This window comes from Leptonychotes weddellii, chromosome 11, assembly GCF_054177405.1.
Source record: "Leptonychotes weddellii isolate Sample4059 chromosome 11, ASM5417740v2, whole genome shotgun sequence".
NCBI lineage: Eukaryota > Metazoa > Chordata > Mammalia > Carnivora > Phocidae > Leptonychotes > Leptonychotes weddellii.
In genome coordinates, this window is record NC_138379.1 from 9,258,806 (window position 1) to 9,281,533 (window position 22,728).

Sequence of the window (22,728 nt, forward strand, 5' to 3'; positions counted from 1 at the left end):
ACCTATGGGCCAAGTTGAGAACCATAGTGCCAGAAACTCCCATCTGGTGAGGGAAGGAGGGAGGGCAGGCAAATTTCCTGGCTGCCTGCGGGCCAGCCTTTCATACTCTTGCCCACCATGGGGGAAGGAGTGCCCTTCCTTGCTCTCCCCCCATACACACTATTCCAAGAGTGTGGGCCAGTTCCTGGAAGTTTTGTAAAGGGGGCATGACTTCCTCATCCCTCACACTCCAGGAGGGAAGGGTGCCTGGTACCAGCCTTCTTTTTTGCTCCCCCTTCTCCCTCCCTTTCTACCAGCTTCACGCTGCCCCTGCAGGGAGAAGTCAAGAAAACCGAGCCGCTCCGCAGAAATGGAGTTAGCTGGAGGGACAAATGAAAGCCATCCAACACTTTGAGTAAATACATTTTATATGAACGAGATAATAAAATAGCGTGCATTTTATTTAAAACCAACCAAGCGCTGATAAAAATATATATCACTGCTGCTGTGATTCCACATCAGACCTTAACAGTAAGAACTGAGCACTGAGTTCATTCTTCACATCCTGTGCTGGCCCTGGCAGAGGACGCCCACCGCCACCAGAGCCTCAGAGGAAGAATGAGACCCCTGGTGGAGAGGGCTCAGGTGGCAGGCACCCTGCCCCTCTTGGAGTTTGGGAGAGGAAGGAGCCATGGTGTGCAGCTCTGGTGTGTCTGCTCTGCACTCCCCCTAGGCCACTGGGGTGGACCCTGATGAGCAACTCCTTAGTGGCAGTGAGTGGAGGGAGAGGGGTGGAGAACCGTCTGGAGCTGTGCGGACGAGAGGAGTCCTCCTTTCTCCTTCAGTGTCTCTGAAATCCCCACAGGGGATCTGATGGCCACCGCAGGGTCCTACTTGCAGGCACAAGCCTATGAAGCAGTCACCTTTTGCTCTGGCTGAAGGGGAATCAAGATTCTGAGAGGGAAAACTCTCTTCTTGACACAAAGCAGCCACAGTGCACTTTCCTACATACAGTACAGCGGCGGGCAAGCAGAGGGTCCTGCTGGCTCGAATTAAGGCACTTGTAACAGACTCAATGTACATTCTAATTCCCAAACCCTTTGGGAACTCCCCCCAGCCCTTCCCCTCAGGTCCCATATGCCCTGCCTCTTCCCCCTGGCTAGGCAATGAAGAGGACAGGAACATGCCTCGAGGGACTGTGGTTTGGGTGGAGTGCAGGGCTAGAAGGAGACAAACAGGAAGGAAGCTGGGGACTTGGCAGAGGAGGAGCTCCAGAAGGACAGGAGAGTGAGAGCATCAGGAGGAAGGCAAGGCAGGAGGAGAGGGGGGAGCCGGCTGAGTCACGGGAGACCAATGGCAGGGATGTCCACTGAGAACAGATGCACAAGCCACAGGGGAGACCCTGCCAACCCAGCCTGACTGAGGCAGGCTGGGAGCAGAGAAAGGGTTAGGACAACCAATTCCAGACAGAGAACCTCAGAAGATGGGCTCCTGGGGTCCATCATGGGTCATGGTCTTCCTCTTTCTCAGCTAGGGGGTCTGGTGCAGGGATGAAGGCTCTGACAGTTCAGAGACAGGGCAAGAAAGGGGCCGGGGGCCGGAAGGAGGGCTGTGCGATCCAGAAGCAGTGCAGCTCTTTGGTATGGCGAAGGTGGCCTTGTCCGGCGGCCTTCTCACTCCTCCTCCACGCTCCGGGGCCCCTTGGCTGCCCGCCTCTGCCGCCAGCGTAGCTCCTCCACCTGGCGCTCCAGCCCCCGGACCTTGGCCTCCAGTTGGGCCCCCGAGGCACGGCTGCCAGTGAGCCGGCTCAGCAAGGCGTAGAGGGTCAGCAGGGCCAGGAGGAGCAAGGCCCGGGTGGAGGGGTCGGGCACTGACCTCACCAGGGCCACAAAGCCGGCCAGGAAGAGGACAAGCTTCAGGCCCCACAGGATCCGCCCCAGCAAGGCCAAGACCAAGCCAAGGAGCAGAGACAGAAGCCAGTAGACGACTAGGGCCCCTGCACCCCACAGCAGGAATGTCTGGACCTGGCTGGGGCTGAGCTTCAGGCCCTGGGTGAGGTGGTCTCCTGGAAGAGGGAGAGTTACAGAATCAGCCAACCTGGAGTGGTCAGGGCACAGGGGACAAGAACCAAAGAAGGGGGAGGAGCTAAACCCCCTTACAAAGGAAAAACCCTTTCCCACAGGGTCACAAAGCTAGGAGCTTGAATCTCAGCTCCCGCTCCTGCTGGTCGGGCGTAGATTACTGCCCTTGGTTGAACGGGTTCCTCTGCAAAATGCGAGTGATTCTCTGGGCTGCGGGTAAGGGTTAAATGAGATACTATGGCTTAGCACCATGCTCTGCCTAACATGAAGCAAACACCTGGGAGGCTGCAGTCATTAGCCCACTTTTATGCTTGCCTCTGGGGAAACCCGGCAGGCGTCAAGCAGCTGGGAAAAAGTCTGGGCCCTGAAAAGATAAAGTCCCACCAACAGGAAGTGACAGGCTAAGCTCCGGGAGACCTGACCAGTTCTCTGGTGCTCACCATCCACTCCCAAGGCATTCAGCAGCTGTGCAGCGATCCCAGACAGCGCGAAGAAGGCCACCGAGATGGCTGAAGAGATGACCCACATCACCTGGGACAAGGTCTGTGGAAAGAGCAGGGCAGGAGATGAGTCCACAATCAATCATGCTCCTTCTCCTTTAGGCCTCTGACCCCCGCCGGGCAAGGCCCGGGACAAACGGTCCCACCTCCTTCTCAGCCAAAGGTTAGCCCACCAAGCAGGGACAGCAGGCCGTGTGTCCTTCCTGAACTGGAACTCGGGACATCTGGGCCCTCATTCAACTGACTTGCCAGAATACTTTGGTGATGGTAGTAGATGAATGTGTGTGTGGGAAATCAACAAATCTCTATGGTAGTCACCCTGTGAAATTGGGGTCTTCCCAGGGAATCACGAAGTTGTGTGAAGCAACATCTGTGAAGGGTTAGGATGTTTCAGTGAAAAAGGGGTCAATCAGCTCTACTGGGTGATGGATGTTATAAATGAGCGGCTGGACTGTTTAGAATGACCTATGCAAAGTCTGTGATGCCACGCCTGGGATGCCCTTAGGGAAAAGAGACAGCCCTGCCTTACGCCCTGAGTCAGACCTACCTCTACCTCTACAGGGTTCAGGTCTTGATATTTTGCCAATTTAAGACTTTAGGTCAGATTTAGACCAAAGTCAGACTCTATCGTCATCCAGCGACATGGGTTTATAAAGACTGGTTCATTTCTCAGTCTTTCTGACAAGAAAGGGCAGGAAGAAGGGAAAGAGCTAAAGGTCCCAGGGCAGGAATCAAACAATGGGATCGCAAAAAGCAGGTACTGTCTGGCTTCATTTTGTGGAATGTGGGGCTCTCTGCACCAGGGATTATGACGCACAGAAGATGTGGAGCCAAGACAGGGTGACTATGAACGTCTCCCCCTTTATCTCTCTTCGATATGTGTGGTCACAGCAGGGACCACCGTCCTTACCTCGGAAACCAGGTGCATGGTCTCTGGCCCAAGCCAGGCATCCAGTGTTCCCCACATAGAGCGACCTATCTGGCTCAAGAGATCAACCGGGGCCTCCTTCTTCTGCTGGCCTGGTGGCACAAAGTCTGCATGGGACTGGGATGATGCTGAGTGGAGGAGGACGAGGGCCACTAGGACCATCAGAATGACTTTGAGCACATGCTTGCCCCACGGTGAACTGCTGTCTGGGCCTGCCATGGCGGGGTCTGCCAGGAGAGAAGCACAGGGTGAGCAGGGAGCCAGAACTGGCATGGACACCCACTGGCCCAGCTATGACTTGCCCCAACACCCTCCTCCACCCCTACCCTGTTAGCTGAGAAAGGCAGAACTGGGTCTTTCAACTGAAGCTGGGCACGACCATCTGACTCATGGGTGCCTCCTTCACATTCTTTACCACTTGCATATTAATTAACCAGCAAGTATTCTTCAATGCCTTCGGGTGGATGAGAAGAGCTAGGATTATTCCAGTTCTAAAAATCCTATCTCTGGGCCTTAGGTGCTATGAGTATTAAAAAAAAAAAAAAAAAGTGTAAGACTATAAGGCTTTGTCCCCAGGGAGGTTATAATCTACTTAAGGTAAAGCTGATATAAAAAAACAACTTAAAAAATAGCACACGAATACGATTACTGCTGTGTAATGATGTAAAGGGCAGCACTCAGGTACGTGCTCGAGCAAGAAAGAACGGCACACATGCCATCTGCTCTGCAGGACCGTCGTATGAGGTGGGTATGAACCTCCTCGCCCTCCCGGTAACAAATGAGAAGAAACTGAGACTTAGGACTTAGGCATTTGCCCAAGGTCACTGGGCTAAGCAGAAAGGTCAGGACTTGAACCTGAGCTTCTGCTTCGAACTGCACACTCCCTGGGAGTGAAGGTAACACAGTGGATCTCAACTGGCTGCTCACTGGAATCACCTGGGAGCTTCCAAACTACTGATGCCTCTGTCCAGAGCCCAGAGGTCCTGGTGTCACTGGCTGTGACTTAGGTTTAGACCTGCAAATCTCCCCTGGTGATTCCACTGTGCCAAGATGAGATGCGCTGACACAGAATGATCTCAACTCCCCAGCCTCCAAGGCAGACAAAGAATTAAAGCACAACCTTTAGGGAAAGATACTATTATTAATAAAAAGCGAACCACGCACCACCAATCTCATACAATCGCTGCTATCAGGTAGGCATTGTTACTTTAGTCCATTTTACTGATGTGAAGAAACGGAGGTGGGAGAAGCAGTAAGTGGGGAAACCAGGATTTGAACCCAGGTGCACCTGATGTCGGACCCCTCGCACACACCGCCCAGCTGGGTCATCTCCAAAGTCAGTCTCAAAAGTGATTTAGAAAGTCACGCAATAGATTATTCATGAGCTAAAATAAACCTGGCATCTACCAGTCATCTCCGTGAATGACTGGTGACAATTCACTTAACCACTTTGTGCTTTGTGCTCTGAGCTCGCCTAACGTGATGCTACAGGCAAGTTAAGGCCCAATAAGTACCGATTCACTGAAGCAGGTGTGGATCAGCCAAAAAAAATGTTTGCCAAGTCTACCTTCCATTTGCCACAGTGCTTGAGAAATGTCAAACAGCACCAGCAAATCCCCTGTTCTCTTCCAGGCTCAGAAATGAACCTGTAGCTCCAGGGAGTTTCCATGATTGAGACCCGACGATCAGAGGCTAAGCCAGGCCCCGGGTACAGGAGCAGCCAGGTATCTGAAGTGTTTGCAGTTAGCAGATCACTCAGGGAGTTGGCCAGAAATGGGAGCCACCAGGAGAGGAGAGGGAAGAGGTTCCCATTCTTACTTAGTGCAGTGGAGAAGAGTCCAAGAAAGAGTTATAAAAATTTCATATCCGTGCACTTTCTGGCCCAGAAACAGCTGCCCTAAGTTCCTCTTGAGGTCTGTGGAATCAAGCAGGGCTGCAAAACACGCGTTCATGGGGAGAGACCTCAGGCTGGGAAGCCTTTTATTCTACTCTCTTTGGCATAAATCAAGAACCAGATGGTTCCTGCCTGCCAGTCAGTGGTCAGACGTGAGGAAAGCACAGGTCAGTTCCTGAGCTATCTGGGTCATAACCACCCTGGGAACTTAAAGAGCAGGGTTGCTATCTTGGGTTGGGTCCTATATCCAAGGACCTCTACCAGGAGGGATCAGATGTCATCTCCTCTGTTTTAGAAGGTCAGGGTGACGTGAGCTGCTCCCCGCATGGAGCCTCTGGCATTCTGTGCGATCCTCAACTTTCAGGCAGCCATTTGCCCCAGTCAACAGGAGCTAGGGGACCTGGAATAAACCCTCCCCCGTGAAGCCATCATTGCCTTGCCAGCTGACTTTTTGAAGTGCACCAGAAACCAAATCTAGCAGGATTCTACAGTGTACCCTTTGCAGATAAGGGTGCAGCTCACTGGCTGGTCCATTTCTTCCAATTGTTTTATTTAACAGGATTCCTTCTCGTTTCTTCTAGGTCCTTTCTAGGCAGCAAGGATCAGCCTCACTGTTGTTCATCTCCTCACTGCAGCCCAATCAAATACTTTTAATAAAGAGAAGCCATGGCAGTCAAGAGCCACGCAGTCTCGAGCTCTGAGAGGAAATAGGTCTTAAACATCATCTCCTCCAATACCTGGCCTCAAATGGTAGGCATTCAACAACAACAAATTGTATGTGTGTGTATTTATATTTATGTACACAAGCGGCCACCTGCCCCAGTTGAGTGTGTCTGTATCTTGTTAAGCATATGTTTATTTGTGTATGAGTTTGGTGCTTTATAATTTACAAAGTACTTGTCTCCTCACCATCTCATTTAACTCTTACAACAACCTGATAAGGTTCTGTGATTCCACATTTTACTCAGAAAACTATGGCTCAGAGAGGTCAAGTGACTTGTTCAAGCTCACACAACAGAACCGGGCCTTGCCTCCAGAACCCAGGATCTAAATCCTGCCTCTTTGCTTGTTCCACACCCCTCTGCTGCCTCAGAAAGACACGGTCCCTGCCCTCAAGGCACTGAAAGTTCCACCAACTAGCAATAAGCTCAAAGGGAGAGGACATCCAGATTCCCACCGGGAGATGACCCACCTGCTGGACTTAGAGGTCATGGTTTTGTACCAAGAGGTATGAGGACGGCAAAAGATTGGGGCAAGACCTGCCACTTCTGTCCAGGTTTCTGTAAGATGGCTCAGGCAGGGCCAGGAGAACCCGGCTCAGCTGGGAAAGTGCTTCACTTAACTAAGGTAGTAAGGAGGCACTATATGTTTAGCTGTGGTTTGCCAAGAGAGCAGGGCGGGTCAGTCCACACACCCCCTGCCAAGGCTCCTTCCTCTGATTAGCTTCCTTTCACACCATGAATCACTACGTGGCAGGAGGGGCAGCTGATTTAGTGCCCTCTGCCGGCCCTGATTTTCCCTATCATTGCTCAGAGCTACCCCGGTGGAAGAGTGGTTCTCAGCTCTGGCCGCCCATCAGAAAGGTCTGTCTGTAGAGCCTGTTCAAACAAGGATGTCTGCCCCAAGAGCGGCCACCTTAGACTCTCCCAAAGAAGGGCTCAGCATTTTGTTTTTAGAGCCCCTCGAGGATTTCTGACATGCATAACCAGACAGCTGCCACAAGCGATCAGCAGTGCAGGAAGTCTATTTTAGGCAAAGCCTCCAAAGTGTGGCAGGAGACAAAGGAACCGAGACTTGCATCCCAGACTCAGTTCTGCCACAAATTAGAAGCCACTACCTTATGCCTATTCCTTAATCTGAGTTTCAATCTCCTCAATGCAAAATGGGGTTAAGCAGGGTTAAGAACTACTACTACGTTTCTGCAAGAGCTTTGTAGACCTTAAGGGTCAAGTACACAGACAGCCAATACACCACTCATTACATTGTAGCATAATTTAGCAGTTTATAGGCGAGCCTCCCCCATTAGACTTTGACCGCCTCCGGTTAGACTTGACAACTTTTTTTGGAATCCTCATTGCCTAGCACAGAACAATGACTAATAGATGCTTGTGAAAGGAATATTAGAAGACCGCCAAGAAGCTGTGAGAGTAGCAAGGGAGAGGTGGGGAGAAAAGGCTTATTTTAAAGTTGATCCAAATAGGCAGCGGCCACCGGAGAAGCACAGCTGCGTTGAAAGGAAGCTCCTTGATGGGGCGAAGCTGCCACTGAGGAAAATGAAGTCAGCGTCCCGGCAGGTGGGGGCAGCCCCCGCTAAACCCCTGACAGCTGCTGCCCAGCAACTGTTTGGGGGCAGGGCGACGGGCAAAGGGGCAGCTTCCTCCCCAGGGCCCAGCCTCCCCCAGACAGGGTGTCAATGGCATGTGCTATTTCGAACAGCAAGTCCCCTGCCAAGCTTTGCTGGGTGGCGTCGCTGGCAAGGGACGAGGCGCGGCCCATGGGTTCGGGATATCCCAAGGGGCTCAGGGTACCCCGAGGTGCTCAAAGCGAGGCCGCGGGAAGCTGGGCCGTGAGGCGGGGTCGAGGGGCTCAGCGCTAGCCTCGTACCCCAGCCGGGCAGCCGCCCCGCCTCAGTCGAACCTCTGAGCAGAGCTCCGAACCCTCTTCACCCCGGAAACGCGTGCCTCCCTGTTACCTAGTAACGACGCCCCCTGTTGCATAGCAACCAGGATCCCGGTCCCCAGTTTGTTTCCCTCCGCCGGGCGCCGTCGGACCCCACGCGTGTTCGCCAGGCCTCGAGGCCCCGCCCCGCTCCCACCTGCGGCGGCTGCCGCCTGCCCGTCCCGCGTTCTGCCCCTGAGCCCCGGTCTCCACTGGCACTCACCCGGCTCCGGCCACTACTGCCCTTCACGTGCGACTTCGCTAAAACGCGCCACCAAACCCGCGCTTCAACTCCGGGGCGTTGGTTTATCGTCTGCGCACGCGCAAGGCGGGATGAGCCCGGGGACCGACCAGTCCCCCTCCCAGCCCAAACCCGGCGCCGTGGGCGCATGCGCCCTACCCTCTTAATCACGGTTGCCACCCCACCCCCTCCTTTCCCAACCAAGCATTCCCACCGAAAAAGAGTGGGATCGGAAGTTTGAGCTGGGAACGGAAGTTTCTGGCAGGAAAGGGGGAAGGAGTGACTATATCTGGCCTGTGAAGTAAGTAAACTGATCTTTGAAATTCGGAGTCAAAGCCCATCCCTCTCTTCAATACCTCAGCATTCCGGGCAATGTAGTTTCGGGCTAGTCAGTGCCTCCTGGGGCCTTGTGGGAAATGTAGTTCTAATCAAGAGGCACCTGGTCTTTTGAGGAACTTTCGCGCTAAAAAGGCACAAAGGAAAAAGGTGTTAGAGGAGCAGTAAGAGGCGCTAGCGCTGGGAAGTTGCATCCGCCCTCTCCGAGAGCAGTTACACACCCGGAACCCTGCAGCTAGCTCCCAGTTGTTCACTCAATTTTAGAGAAGGAAAGGAACCAACTTCCAGACCCCATTTCCACAAAAAAAAAAAAGGCAAGATCGTGAAGGTGAACAACCAGGGGTTTGGGATGAGGCAATCCCTTGCCTGCTTTGTGATTCTAGGCACGTTGCTTCATCCCTCTTGACCTCAGCTTTTCGACTTTCCTATACAGTCCTAAAAATATCACTTCACTTCACAGTAGTGTGTTGAGATTCAATCAAGTAACGAGAGTGAACATTAAAAAAAAAAAAAAATCCAAGTTGCTGTCTGAATACCTCTCTCACATTGCCTGCCTTAGGAAATCTCCCCCTTAGATGTTAAAACAGTTCCTAAAGCTCAACATTCTAAAACAGAACTCTTTTTTTCCCCATCCTCCCTGGATCAGCCTTCTAATTGTGCCTTCTTCCCAGACTACACAACTCAGCAGTAAACCAGCCTGTCACCTCCTCCAGTTGTTTCTTTCCTTGAGATGTTTCTCAGCCGCATCCATCTACCTGCCTAAGCTAAGGTTCTCTTTCTTCCAGAACAGGCTCTGGTAGCATCCTGGGCCTCACCTTGCAGCTTTTCTAACAGTTACAAATGTACATTTGTTTGTGAGAGGTTTCTGATTTGTAGGACTACCAATCTCAGGTCACAGATTCCTGTGCAAGAAATGTAACTCCCCACTCTCACCCCCACTGTGACAAGTCACTTTCTTTTTAGCTCTTTTCCATCTGAGTAGTAGAAACAATCTCAGTTGGGGGTTCTTCCCACCTTGGTTTTCAGAGTGTACACAGTGTTTGGAAAATTAACATGGGGCCAAAGTGTCACTAATCCTGTCAGTTGAGCTGCATTGTCTTGCCTACTCTTCCATCACTTGCCCACACAGGTTGCCACTAAATCCACCTGAGAAATGGAGCTTCGTCTGGGTTACTGGCCAACATGTCCCCTTAGTTCCCGAGTAGCAGCAGCCTTGGCCAAGGGAGCAAGGCAGAGAGCTCCTTCCTCAAGGTGCGACTTATAGGTACACCTATATCCCTTTTTTACTATGTCTTCCTTCCCTGCCTAGGGGATCTTTAGCTCCCCTGTGGGAGTTTGAGATTGGGGGGAGTGGGGAGGACTCTGAGATCAAGTTCTTACCTGTAATATTTACTCCTATTGTTAACCCTATATCCTTTCTATCCATGAGGGGCTGGCTTTTGAAATTCACAAGCCTTGAAAGGACTGCCTCTTTTCTCCATTCTTCAGTCACAGCCCTAAGCTCCCCAGGATAGGGACACCTCTGCTTTTGCTCACAGTGGTATCCCTAATGCCCAGGATAGTGCTTGACTGGCACACAGTGGGTACTCAATAAGGATTTGTTCAACAAATGAATTTCTGGCTCTCTTCTTCCAGTCTGTTCTCCTCCAACCCATTCAGTAAGTATGTTCCAGAGGAATCTTTTGGAAGTTTAGCTATCACTCCACAGCTCAGCTGCTGTTCTACTGCCAGCCCTATCAAGTCTAATTAGCCTCTGGTTCAAGGCCCTGACTAAATGCATCCATTTTATTCCCTATCAATCCAAATATTCAAGATACTTGGTGTCGGGCAGCCTGTCATTCAAGCAACAACAGTTATGAAGTTCCCACTGTGTGTCAGGTGCTGTGTTAGACTCTGAGGAACAACAGTGACCAGAACAATGATGGTTCCTGATGTCACAGAGTTTAAGTCTAGTGGAGAACACAGATATCAAACAGACACTTGTAAGCAATTAAATAATCAAATGATTATAGCTACCAGAATGGCTTGAAGGAGAATTACAGGGTGCTTTGGGGTCTAAACTTCAGACAGGGGTCAAGAAAAAAGCCCCAGAGGAAGTGCCATTTAAGATGAGTTTGAAAGTTTACTTTGGCGGGAATAGGAGGGGAGGAGAGAGGAGGAAGGTGAGCCAGGCACAAGTAGTGGAACCAGCCAGAGGGGCTAAGTTTGAGGACTTGAAAGGCCAGTGTGGCTGGAGGGAAGATGAGGTGTGGTGGTGGAGGTCAGTAGGGGCTAGATGGTGCAGGACTTGGGGGCAAGTTTTCTCTGCCAGAAACACTCTCCCTCATTCAGGTTTCAGCAAAAATGTCACCTCCTCAGAGATGCCCTCCCTGAATACCCTGCTTAAAGCAGCCCATCTCTCCCAGCCACACCACCTCCTATCCATCTTTCTCTGATTTGTTTTATTCTTAGCACTTACCACTCTGGAATTTTCTTCTGATGTGTTGATTGTCTCTGCCACCCCGCCACCCTCCCCCCCTCCAAAAAAAAGAACGTAAGCTCCAAGAGAGCAGAAACCTTGTTCACCATTTGTATCAGGGCTGGGAGTTATCAGAGCGGAGTCTGGCACTTAGGAGGCACCCAATCAATATTTGTTGGATGAATGGAAAGCCTGGGGAGTAGCAGGAATAGATTTTTCATGGAAAGTGGATCACTGGCTGTTCTGTAAAGAGTGAATTAGAAAGCTAGGCTGGAAGCAAGACCAATTAGGATGCTATTTTACTGCTGCAGGGGAGACATGATAGTAGTTTGGACAATCTTGCTTGGATTCAGGGATAATGATAACAAACCCGAATATGTATATTGTACTTATTATGTGCCAGGCAAAGTCCAAGGCACTTTTTATTTATTTTATTTATTTTTAAGTAGGCTAGAAGCGGGGCTTGAACTCACAACCCTGAGATCAAGACCTGACTGAGATCAAGAGAAGGACGCTTAACTGACTGAGCCACTCCAGCGGCCCCCAAAGCACTTTTTAAATATTAACTCCTCACAACAACCCTATGAGCTAGTTCAACCTTTGTTATCATTCCCCCTATTTTACAGATGAAGAAAGTAAGGCAGAGAAGTTCACACAGTTTACTAGCTGGCTGGGCTGGGATTAGAGCACCCGCAATCTGACTTCAGACTTCAGGCTCCTATGCCATTCTGCCCCTCATACCTGTAAATTTTATTCTCTCCAAGCCTTTGCTCATGCTCTTCTTCTTGGGATGCCCTCTGTTCTCCCCTTCTATCTGAATATTGCCTACCTGTCAAAATCCAGCTCATTCACCCCTCTTCAGCCACGAAGATTTCCCTGATTACACTTGTCTGTCCTGCTTTGTCTGGATCCCTTATAGCCCACACCACGTGTTCTGTACATAATTCCTTAGAGCCTCTTACAGATAGCCACTTAGAACCTGACAGATCTGAGCTGGAAGGGGCCTGGAAGTCATGTAGGAGAGGGGCGTAGGAGATGACTTGCCCACGATCACAGCGCAAATTGGTAGTAGAGGCAGAACCAGAACAGTTTTTTCCTCAGTGCTAGTTTCTCTACCCATCTGCATCTGCGCTTTCTTCGCGGTCACCGAGCCCTGTCTCTCAAAGCGTGGTCGGAGATAACACCTGCCTCAGAATCACGTGGGGCACACACGAAAAATGCAGACTCTCTAAGGCGGACCCCAGGAAGATGTATTTTAAAAAGTTCATTAGAAAATTCTCATACACTCCAAAGTTTGTAAGACGACGGTCTCAAGAAAGTGTTGCTCAATACATTGGCTTTAAAAATCCCACTGCATTGTGGGAAATGTAGTTTGGAACCTCCTCTGCCCCAGGCCCCGGGAGCGCTTTACGGAAGGCGCCGAGTCGGTCCGGAAATGGCCGAAGGTTCCCAGGCGGGCCCTTTCCTGCCCGGTTGCATTCTGGGAAAGGGCAATTTCCGTTAGGTGCTGGAGGCTGAGGCGCGCGACCGGCCGCAGCCCCACGTGAAGCGCTACGCGTGCATCGCTCGGCGGGGTCGCTCCCCGCTAGCCGCGGAGCGTCCCGGAAGCAGCGGGGAACCGGAAGCGGCCCGGGGGGGGGCGCAGAAGCGAATCCCGGAGCCCGGTGTGAGGCGCCTCGGAGCGCAGCGACGGCGCCATGTCCCTGATCTGCTCGAGTGAGTGTCGGCTGCGGCCGATCGCGGGTCGCAGGGGGCCGGAGCGCGGAGCGGGACTGGAGCTGCGGGCCGCAGGGGTCGGGGCGGAGGCGAAAACAGGGCTCCCTGGGGGCAGGGCGGCGGCCTGTCAGCGCGGGGGTCCTCCTCCTCGGCGTGGGGTGCATTTGCGCAGCGCTTCACAGTTTACATAACGCCTCAAGTTTATTGTCGCAGACGTCACTGAGGCCAAGCACCTTGTTTACGCAGTGAACTGAGGCCTGGATGGAGGGAGCTGGTGCAGGGAAACAGCTGTGGTGTAGGAATCGACCTTGTGCAGGATCTCCCTTCCGATTGGCTTTGTGATCTGGCGCAGGCTCTGGGCCTCAGTTTCCACATCTGCAAAAAGAGGGCATTGCACTGCATGACGTCTGAGGTCCCGCTCGGGTAGTCAGAGATTCTGCAATTTGCGAAGGTCACATAGCGAGTTAGAGGCAGTGACAGGGCTGGAATCCAGGTCCCTGGCTCCCAGCCTCACCCTGTACGACTACCAAACACAGCGCACATTTATAAAGCCTTTGGTTGACTCGGCGCTTCCAAGTCCGTGATCTCATTTTATCCTCAGAAGAGTTCTCCAAAGCAGAAAGGAAGATCGGGGTTTTACAGATGAGGATGTAAGGCTGGAGGAGACTGTGGCGGAGGTCGTTTCTCCGACCCCAGATCCATGCTTTTTTTTCCTGCCTTGCATGGTCTTTCCTTTTGGTATTTTAATGCAGCACGCAGATGTTTTCCATTCTCACTGTGTCATCAGGTTACTAGAACATCCCTTTCTCTATTTGCTTCCAACTCGGAAGCCCTGTGCTCTTCTCAGAACCTCTCCATGAATCCAAAAGGAGGGAGGAAGGAAGGAAGGGAAATGAGGGCCAGATAAAGGAATCTTTCATAGTGAAGAAATTAAAGTTTGCAGAATATTTTCACATTCATTGTTTTCTTTTAGTGTTGAGGAAGGTTTTTTCCATATTCCCAGCACCATCCTTCCTTTCATTTGATTGTGTTTAGATGTTCTTGTTAGATGTTTACTGGATGCCTGTTGGGCATCTACATCGTACTGGAAGTCAGACCAGCTGTAATCCCTATCCTCAAGGGTGCATAGTCTACTGAGGCAGGCGTGTCAATGATACCTCTGTTGGGGGTTGTTGTGAGGATGAGTCAATCTATTGAAAATGTTTACAATCATGCTTGGCACCTGATGAATGCCTTGTAAGTGTTTCTTCTTAATGTAACATTTGTAATTTCTTTGATAATCCATTTTGGCTTTAGACTGAGATTTGAGTGGCCATGTGTATTTCTGTGTCCTGGAGTATAATGGGTGCCTGGGCATCTTTGTTCCAGACGGAGATGGGCGGGGATCATTGACTGCTCTGTAGGTACGTGGCACATAGTAGTCATGCAGTAATTGTTGATTGACTACCTGTCAGGAGAGTGATGGAGAAGCTAGTTATGTAGCTGAAAAGATGCTGGGGACACTACAAAACTAGTGTCATGTCCTGCTTTCTGTTAGTTGAATGTGGGGACGTGTGGTTTTGTTGGGGCCAGTTGCCTGTGAGGCATCCCTTTGTCCCAGGGTCCCTTTCACCACTCCAAGCTCACTGCCTGCCTTTTCTCCACAGTCTCCAATGAAGTGCCAGAGCACCCGTGCGTGTCCCCTGTCTCTAATCATGTTTACGAGCGGCGGCTCATTGAGAAGTATATTGCAGAGAATGGCACAGACCCCATCAACAACCAGCCTCTGTCCGAGGAGCAGCTCATTGACATCAAAGGTGCCTGGTGGCTGGCCTCCGTCCAGGGCTGTTTTAGCTCAGAGCTTGAGAAGTTGGGAGGTGGTGCCAGCGCACTGGAGGAGGAGATGGTGTTCTGTTAATGCAGGCTTAAGAGGAAAGAGGTGGGGGAGAGGAAGAGTCCCCGGGTTATGGTTCTTCATACCCGCTTTCCCTCTCTTGGCAGTTGCTCACCCAATCCGACCCAAGCCTCCCTCTGCTACCAGCATCCCAGCCATTCTGAAAGCCTTGCAGGATGAGTGGGTGAGTCCGTGGAAGAGAACTGATGTCTCTACTTGAAGAGAGGGGACCACTGCTCTAAGACTTGGGTTGGGAAAGATGGAGCTTTTTTTTTTTTGAGGGGCAGGATGATAGTGGAGGAGGAGCCTGGTTGTTGAGCTCACACAGATCTGGGTTTCACACTTAGCTCCCTTGCTCATTTGCCATATGACCTTGGGCAAATTGCTCATACGTGAGTCCTGGTTTCCCTGACTATAGGACAAGGATTTGTGCCAATCTCTCAGGGTTTGGGGGAGAATTAGAATAAGGTTAGAGTATAAACCCTGTGACATCAGGGATTTGTTTTATTCATCAGTATATCCCCTGCGCCAAGAGCTGCACCGTATGTAATAGGCTCTCTAAAAGATAGATGAGTGAATACATCTTGAGCGACTGTCTTGCACAGTACCTGACACAATGAGGGCAGTCCATAAATGGCAGCAGCAGCAGCATTATTCTTCCCTCTTGGGGAGGTGACGGTATGACGTTGAGATTTGCCAGTAAATTACAGGAAATGGGGGTGCGAAAGAGCGGGCTCCCACTCCTCTCTGTGCCCAGTATTTGGTGTGGGGTAGCAGCTCCAGAGTGGCTGCCAGCACATTCCTGGTCCCTCACGTATCACTTGAGTTACTTATACTGGTCCAGGCTGTGGGAATACGGGGCAGTGTCCTCTTGATCAAGGGCTGACTCTTCTGCTGGGTGCTCCCTGCTCCTCCCCAACCCCTCACAGTGGCGTTTCCCTTCCCCAGGATGCAGTCATGCTGCACAGCTTCACTCTGCGCCAGCAGCTGCAGACGACCCGCCAAGAGCTGTCCCACGCTCTGTACCAGCACGATGCCGCCTGCCGTGTCATTGCCCGTCTCACCAAGGAAGTTACAGCTGCCCGAGAAGGTGCAGCCTCGGCCCCACCATCCCCCACTCTGGGCTGGTCCTGCTTTGTAATACCCCATTTCTAATGTATTCTTCTCTCTCAGCTCTGGCCACCCTGAAACCACAGGCTGGTCTCATCGTGCCGCAGGCCGTGCCGAGCTCACAGCCGAGTGTTGCGGTGAGTATGGCCAGCCCCCACCCCCTGCCAGTCCATAGCCCCTGTGTGCGGTGTTGCACGTGGTTCTTCTGCATGTGTCTTTGGCTTTCTGTGCCTCCCTAACCTTTAACTTTCTTGTCTTCAGGGTGCAGGCGAGCCGATGGATTTGGGTGAGCTGGTGGGAATGACTCCCGAGATTATCCAGAAGGTAAGTTGTAGGAAGTCACTCAGTGGGAATGCTCGTGGGCCCTCACTTCTCACCCTCTGCCTTGAGTCCAGTATGAATAGAAGTCCCATCCATGTGGGACTGAAGCAGAGGGGTGCAGAGCACAGACTCAGGCTGCACTGCCCATGTTCATGCTTTGTTATCACCTCTTAGAAGCTTTATGACCTTGGGCTGACTTAACTAACAGTGTATCTCATTTTCCTTGTTTCTAAACTGAGAATAACAGTGTCTACTTTGTAGACTTGTAAGAATTTAAAAGATTGTAATTACTGATAAGTGCAACTTGTAGCTTTTACTGTTCACGGGGTTCTTTGCAGATTGTAAAACACTTTGTTACACGTTTTCGTGTGTTTTCTCTGAGGGAGACAGAAGGGGAATTGCCATTTTTAGTTTACAGATAAAGAACCGGAGCCTAAGATTCAAAGGCAGAGCGGGCCAGATTCCAGGGCCAGTGCCCTCTTGTACGCACAGAACTCACCTTTTGTAGGAGTTAATCGTTTGTGTCTTGTCTGTGCTGACCTTGCATCTCCGCTCTCTTGATGGTGTAGACTTGGTGTGGGAGTTGGTTCAGGTGCTCACTCTGCCGTTTGTCACCGCTGAGGCCTTGGGGAAGGGACCTTACTCCTCTGAGGCTCAGTGTCCTCCTCTGTGAAGTAAGGTCAGCACCATCTCATCAGGTTGGGGTGAGAGTAAGAAGAGGGAATGCCCGTAAGCCCTTAGCACAGAACCTGGCAGATCACGAGTGCAGGTGACACTTGCAGATGTGACCAGTGTCTAGCATGCCGCTGCCCTGGCAGAGTAACTTGTCTCACATTGTGCCTGTTCCTCTCTCTCACCCAGCTTCAAGACAAGGCCACTGTGCTCACCACGGAGCGTAAGAAGGTGAGTCCTCCCGGAGCCAGAGGAGCCAGGGGAGAGCTGGCCAGTGGAGGCAGCTGCCGCCTTCGGGAGAAGGGGAGGTCGCTGCATCCTGCACTCACTGCTGCTCTTGTTGGGGGGCTTTTGCTTTTTCTCAGAGAGGGAAGACGGTGCCGGAGGAGCTGGTGAAGCCGGAGGAGCTGAGCAAATACCGGCAGGTGGCATCCCACGTGGTGAGTGGCCAGGTCCCCGCTAACTGGGAGTCAGGGTGCCCCCCGTGGCATCTGGGCCGGTATCTGGGCCGGGCGGCCAGCATCGGGAGCGGTGGCTGTAGAGCTGTGCACCGGCCCCGGCCCTGGCTTCTTGCCCCGGCTGCAGAGCTCTCAGGGCTGCTCTTCTTGCCTGGTGCTGGCTTTCCCAGTAATGCCGCAAGGGTGGCGCTGTGTCCGGGCAGAAGGCCAAGTGCAGTGGATGAGGAACAGAAGTCGCTCTTGTTCCCTGGGGCTGGGGATGGAATGGGGGAGTTGTGTGGCGTTATGGCCGGCCTGCATTCGGCCACGACTGGGTTTGATGTTGTGCCCTCTGCTCAGGGTTTGCACAGTGCCAGCATTCCTGGGATCCTTGCCCTGGACCTCTGTCCTGCCGACACCAACAAGATTCTTACTGGTGAGAGCCAGCCAAGCCCAGCAGGCCAAGGCGGGGAGGCTGGTGGGGAAGGTGCATGCTCCTGTCCTCTGCATGGCCTGGGGACAAAAGTACCTTCTTCAGCAGAGGGACCCAGGTGGGCGTGACTCATTTTTGGATCTCATCTGGGTCCTTTCTAGGTGGGGCAGATAAAAATGTTGTCGTCTTCGACAAGAGTTCTGAGCAAATCCTGGCCACCCTCAAAGGCCATACCAAGAAAGTCACCAGTGTGGTGTTTCATCCTTCCCAGGTAAAGGGTTCTGCCAGTCACCCTGGGTTCCTCATTCCTGAGCCCTGCTGCAGTGGCTTAGGGTCGCGGCCCAGTCATCCAGTGCCCTACTGTGTCCTCGTTGAAGTGAATCGGGCCCGACGAAGCGCTGAGCCTCCAGAGTGGGCACTAGGCCTTTGTTTGCAGTAATGGGGTTGCCCTGTTCTCTGTAGAACCTCCTAGAGCAGTGGCCTTCAGAGCAGGGTAAGAGAGGAAACAGAGCTTGAATAAGCATATTCATAGACATACGTTATGTTAGGAAGAGGAAAAACCCTACAGTATCTATAATACAAACTATGGAAAACAAAGCTCAGCAAAATCTTGACTCAGCATATCTGGGAAGGACAGGTTTGTCCACATTCCCATGGTCCTATGGGGTTGGGGGTGGGGAACTTGATGTTGACTATTGAAAGTGGTGTGGGCTTAAATAGATGGGTGCTGGCGTAGGGGGCAAAGGCAGCTCATTAGACCAGGTTACTGACCTTACAGGTTTTGAGTCTTGAGGTCTGGGACAGTTTGGGCCTGAGACTGTAGGAGAGTGGCTGAGTCTGTGCTTCCCAGACAGTCAGCCTTTTCCCTTTCCCTTAAGGAAATTAGAAGTAGATGAATAACATGAATTTTTCATGGAACTAAATGTATTTATTTGTTGGTTTTTCATTTATTCTTTTTAAGTTTTATTTATTTATGTAATCTCTGTGCCCAACATGGGGCTTGAACTCCTGACCCTGAGATCAAGGGTCACATGCTCCCCTGACTGAGCCAGCCAGGAGCCCTAAAACTAAATGTATTTCAGATGGAAAGCACTCCTTTCTTGCTGACTGGGTGTTAATATGTTATGTCTCTTACAAAATCGTGTTGACGAACTAGCGTAGTTGGTTCTTACAGTTTTTAATGTCCTAATCTAAATAATTGGTGGCTGACACTATGTAAGTTCTCTCTGCCCCCAATTTTTCTGAGGATTAACTTGCCCCTGCAGAGGTGAAGCGTGGGAGGTACTGGAACGTGGAACATGCCCTTGCAGCCAGGCCTTCAGAGCAGGGTAGACCCTGTGCTCCTAGACCCAGTGCTGCTCAGACCCGCGCTATCCCTGGCAGTAGCCATTAGCTACATGTGTCTATTTAAACAAAGTAAAATAAACTAAAAAAAAAAACCAAAAAAACCTCAGTTCCTCAGTCACACCAGCCACATTGCTCTCTCTGGTCCTAGAAACAGGGTGTGGGAAATTGTTCTCTGGTATAGCTGTCCTTCTTACCTCTAGATAGTTAGGCTTCCTCATCTAGGCCATTGCTGTTTGATTTACCGTTTTAAATAGCATTTACCGTTGGCTCTCTTAGGCATCATTGGGTGGATGGATGGCTCTAGGCAGGACAGGGCTGAAAGAGTAGCAGTTGTTGAGGTTATGGCCGTCCCCAGCCCCCTTTTGTAAGATTGTTATGGTCCATCTCTTCCGCTTTCCTTTCAGGAGCTGGTGTTTTCTGCCTCTCCAGATGCTACTATCAGGATTTGGTCGGTCCCGAATGCCTCCTGTGTGCAGGTTGTTCGGGCCCATGAGAGCGCTGTGACAGGCCTCAGCCTGCATGCCACTGGGGACTACCTCCTGAGCTCCTCTGATGACCAGGTGTGGTCCCAGCCTGGACGCTGCAGAGGCCTGCTGGTTTCCGAGCTTGAACATCCTGGGAGGAGGGAACATCTTGCCAACACCAGCTGGTTCCCCAGAACCCCAGAGGAGAATGTTCCTCTGTTCAGAGGGGCTAGCTTTGCCAGGGTTTGCCGAAATAGGGTCCCTGCCTTCCTGAAGGGCACCCACTTTCTTACTAGCTCCATTGTCTCTGTTTTTTCAGTACTGGGCCTTCTCTGACATCCAGACAGGGCGTGTGCTCACCAAGGTGACAGATGAGACCTCTGGCTGCTGTAAGTCACTTCACAGTTGCTGGGCTCTGTCTTTTGCTGCTTATCCTTTATTTTTATGTTTTATTTAGTCATTTGCTTGTTTCTTCTTAAAATACATTTGCTGCCAGCACCTGCCAGGTGCTAGGCATTGTGCTGGGCATAGTGAGCAGTGTGAAGAGCGAGGAACCTTTCACTGTGTTTGTCTCTCCCGTGGGCTCTGACCACAGCTCCATCTCCCTTTCCCACAGCTCTCACCTGTGCGCAGTTCCACCCTGATGGGCTCATTTTTGGGACAGGCACCATGGACTCGCAGATCAAGATCTGGGACTTGAAGGTAGGACATGGCAGCCTCCATCTAAGGCCCAGGTTCTGAGCTCTTGACTACGAGGTGTGATTAAGTGCTGATGGCACCTGGCCCTGGGGGTGTCCCAAGGGTGGAGAGACTGTGGCTGTGTGTGTGTGTGTGTGATGTGATAGGTGTGGTCCGGGGTTCCTGGGGTGGGCCATCTGCTTCTGCCGTTCCTGCTAGTGGTCCTTCCCTGAAGGATGGAGGAGGACGGCTCAGAGGTAGGCATTTGGTGAACTCCATCTTCTCCCTCTCATGACCAGTGGGTGATGTTGTACTACCCATCCTCCAACCGTAGGAGCGCACCAACGTGGCCAACTTCCCCGGCCACTCGGGCCCCATCACTAGCATTGCCTTCTCGGAGAATGGCTACTACCTGGCTACGGCGGCCGATGACTCCTCTGTCAAGCTCTGGGATCTGCGCAAGCTTAAAAACTTCAAGACGCTGCAGCTGGATAACAACTTTGAGGTGTGCCCCCTCCCTCCCCTGCTCTGTCAGTTGTGGTTCCTCAGTTGTCGGTTATTCACCGAATTGATCTAACTTCTGTTTATCCCTGACTGCCCTGTAGTTTCTATTCTCGTGCGACCTCTCTCCTGGTTCTGGCAGGTGAAGTCACTGATCTTTGACCAGAGCGGTACCTACCTGGCCCTCGGGGGCACTGATGTCCAGATCTACATCTGCAAGCAGTGGACAGAGATTCTTCATTTCACAGGTAGGGTCTGACTGTGGGACCCCAAGGCCCCAGGGTGCCCTGGCCCAGAATGAAGAGGGCAGATACCACCGGGCTAGGAATTTCTAGGGGCGGGCGTGAGTTTGCCTAGGCAGCTTTTCATCACTACCTGAGACAACAGAGTTGAGTGGCTAAGAAAATGAACTCAGGAGTCAGACTGCTGGGCTTTAAATGCCAGCTCTAGCACTTCAAGTCCACCGCAAGCTGTGCGACATTGGACAAGTTGCCCGGTCTCTCTGGGGAATGCTAACAGTGCATACTCCACTGGGTGGTCGTGAGGTTTAGGTGAGCCTGTATGTATATGAAGTTATCTGTGTATGTGTGTACACATGCGTATAAACAGAGGAAGTAGCTGTGTGTATGACACATACGTGCGTACATAGAACAGTGTCTGGCACATAGTAAGGATTTGCCGTTGCTCAGCATCGCGTCTTTGTCTGCTGTGGGTTGGAGCCGGGACTGAGATCCAGGCCTTGCACTAATGGAATTCCCAGTCCGCTTAGGAAAGCGGAAGTGGAGCGAGTTCACAATCACTTGATTGCAGTTGTGGATGCTGGAGAAGAAAAGTAGTGCGGGCACAGTGGATAGTGGGGGCTGCAAACCTCCTCTAATAGTTGTGTGGCTCTGGGTACATGACTTGCTCTCTCAGAGCTGCAGCTTCTTCCTTTTTTAAAGGTCACACTGGCACTGCTTCGCAGATGTCCCAGCTGGAGCCACAGAAGTGGCCCGCACGGTGGCAGGGTGCCCGCTGCACGCCGGGGAGCTGAGCGAACGGCAGCTGTTTGCTGTCCTTGTTGATGAAATTCTCCCCCTGATCAGCAGGGTGTGGGTGGGCCCCAGGATGCTCCTCCTGCCCCCCACGTCCCACTGAGCCCTGCTCAGTGTGTGTGCTACAGGGGTGTGCAGGCCTAGCTGTGACCCTTCACTGGGCTCTGGGGTTTTGGAGTTGAGTGAGGTAGAGCAGCGGGCTGGCAGCCCAGCTTGGGCTCTCTAGTCGGGGCGCCAGGTGTTACCCTAAACCTAGAAGGAGTTTGCTTTGCTGCTCATGAACTACCTGAATCCAGGGTGGCGTGTCACCTAGCCTCTTCTGCCCTTGGCCCAGCCCTGCCCTGTGTTGGGGGCCCAGGTTCCCTAAATGGGAACCCCCTGAACTAGAACACGCTAAGGAACTGTCTCAGTGATAAGCAAGGAGTTAGAACTAACTACAAAGGATAAACATATACCAGCCAGCTGAGCAGTGAAGTTTTAAACCGAAGTGAAAACTCAGCTAAATCTGTAAAACTAAGGTTGTGAGAAGGGGAAGAACGAGACCCTGTCAGCTTGGTCTGTTGTGCCCTCCGCCGGCTCCCAGTCACTTCTAGCACTTGAACTGAGCAGAATTGCAGTTGCTCCGAAAGCTCAGGTGGGGGCGCTGACGTTCATCTGTTAATTCAGCCCACAAGAAAAACTCGAGTGCTTGCTGTATGTCAGGCGTCAAGTAAGGCCCTAGGGACAGGTGGTGTGCAGGCCGGACTGGCACCCTGCCCTCGGGAGTGTAGAGGCGACTGGGGAAAGAGTACGTGAGCACTGACCCGGGGAGCACTGGATGGCTTTGGGAGTGTGTCCTCTGGGTCAGCGCTCAGCCCTCAGGGGGAGAAGCCTCACCACTGCCTCTTGTCTCTCTCCTCAGAGCATAGCGGCCTGACCACAGGGGTGGCCTTTGGGCACCACGCCAAGTTCATCGCTTCAACGGGCATGGACAGGAGCCTCAAGTTCTACAGTCTGTAGGCCCTGGCCCTTTGGATCTGGGAGCTGGGCCTCATCTCAGTAGCGGGGTAGAATTAGGGTGGGGGGGT

The 22,728-nt window shown here is 52.0% G+C and overlaps 2 protein-coding genes across 2 annotated transcripts; one reads left to right on the top strand and one right to left on the bottom strand.

Moving 5' to 3' along the window:
- Positions 1 to 419: 419 nt before the first annotated feature.
- TMEM109 (transmembrane protein 109) lies at positions 420 to 8,417 on the bottom strand. Its single transcript, XM_006743355.3, has 4 exons — positions 8,264 to 8,417; positions 3,471 to 3,715; positions 2,501 to 2,603; positions 420 to 2,044 (listed from the first exon to the last, which is right to left on the bottom strand). The coding sequence occupies exons 2-4, from the start codon at positions 3,705 to 3,707 to the stop codon at positions 1,653 to 1,655; spliced, it is 732 nt and encodes a 243-aa protein (XP_006743418.1). The 5' UTR covers positions 3,708 to 3,715; positions 8,264 to 8,417; the 3' UTR covers positions 420 to 1,652.
- Positions 8,418 to 12,562: 4,145 nt separating this feature from the next.
- On the top strand, positions 12,563 to 22,722 carry PRPF19 (pre-mRNA processing factor 19). Its single transcript, XM_006743356.3, has 16 exons — positions 12,563 to 12,791; positions 14,438 to 14,587; positions 14,772 to 14,848; positions 15,613 to 15,754; positions 15,838 to 15,911; positions 16,036 to 16,098; positions 16,957 to 16,998; positions 17,133 to 17,207; positions 17,565 to 17,640; positions 17,799 to 17,908; positions 19,389 to 19,544; positions 19,768 to 19,837; positions 20,065 to 20,150; positions 20,461 to 20,631; positions 20,770 to 20,875; positions 22,563 to 22,722. Exons 1-16 carry the CDS (start codon positions 12,773 to 12,775, stop codon positions 22,658 to 22,660), a joined length of 1,515 nt encoding a protein of 504 aa, XP_006743419.1. The 5' UTR covers positions 12,563 to 12,772; the 3' UTR covers positions 22,661 to 22,722.
- Positions 22,723 to 22,728: the final 6 nt, after the last annotated feature.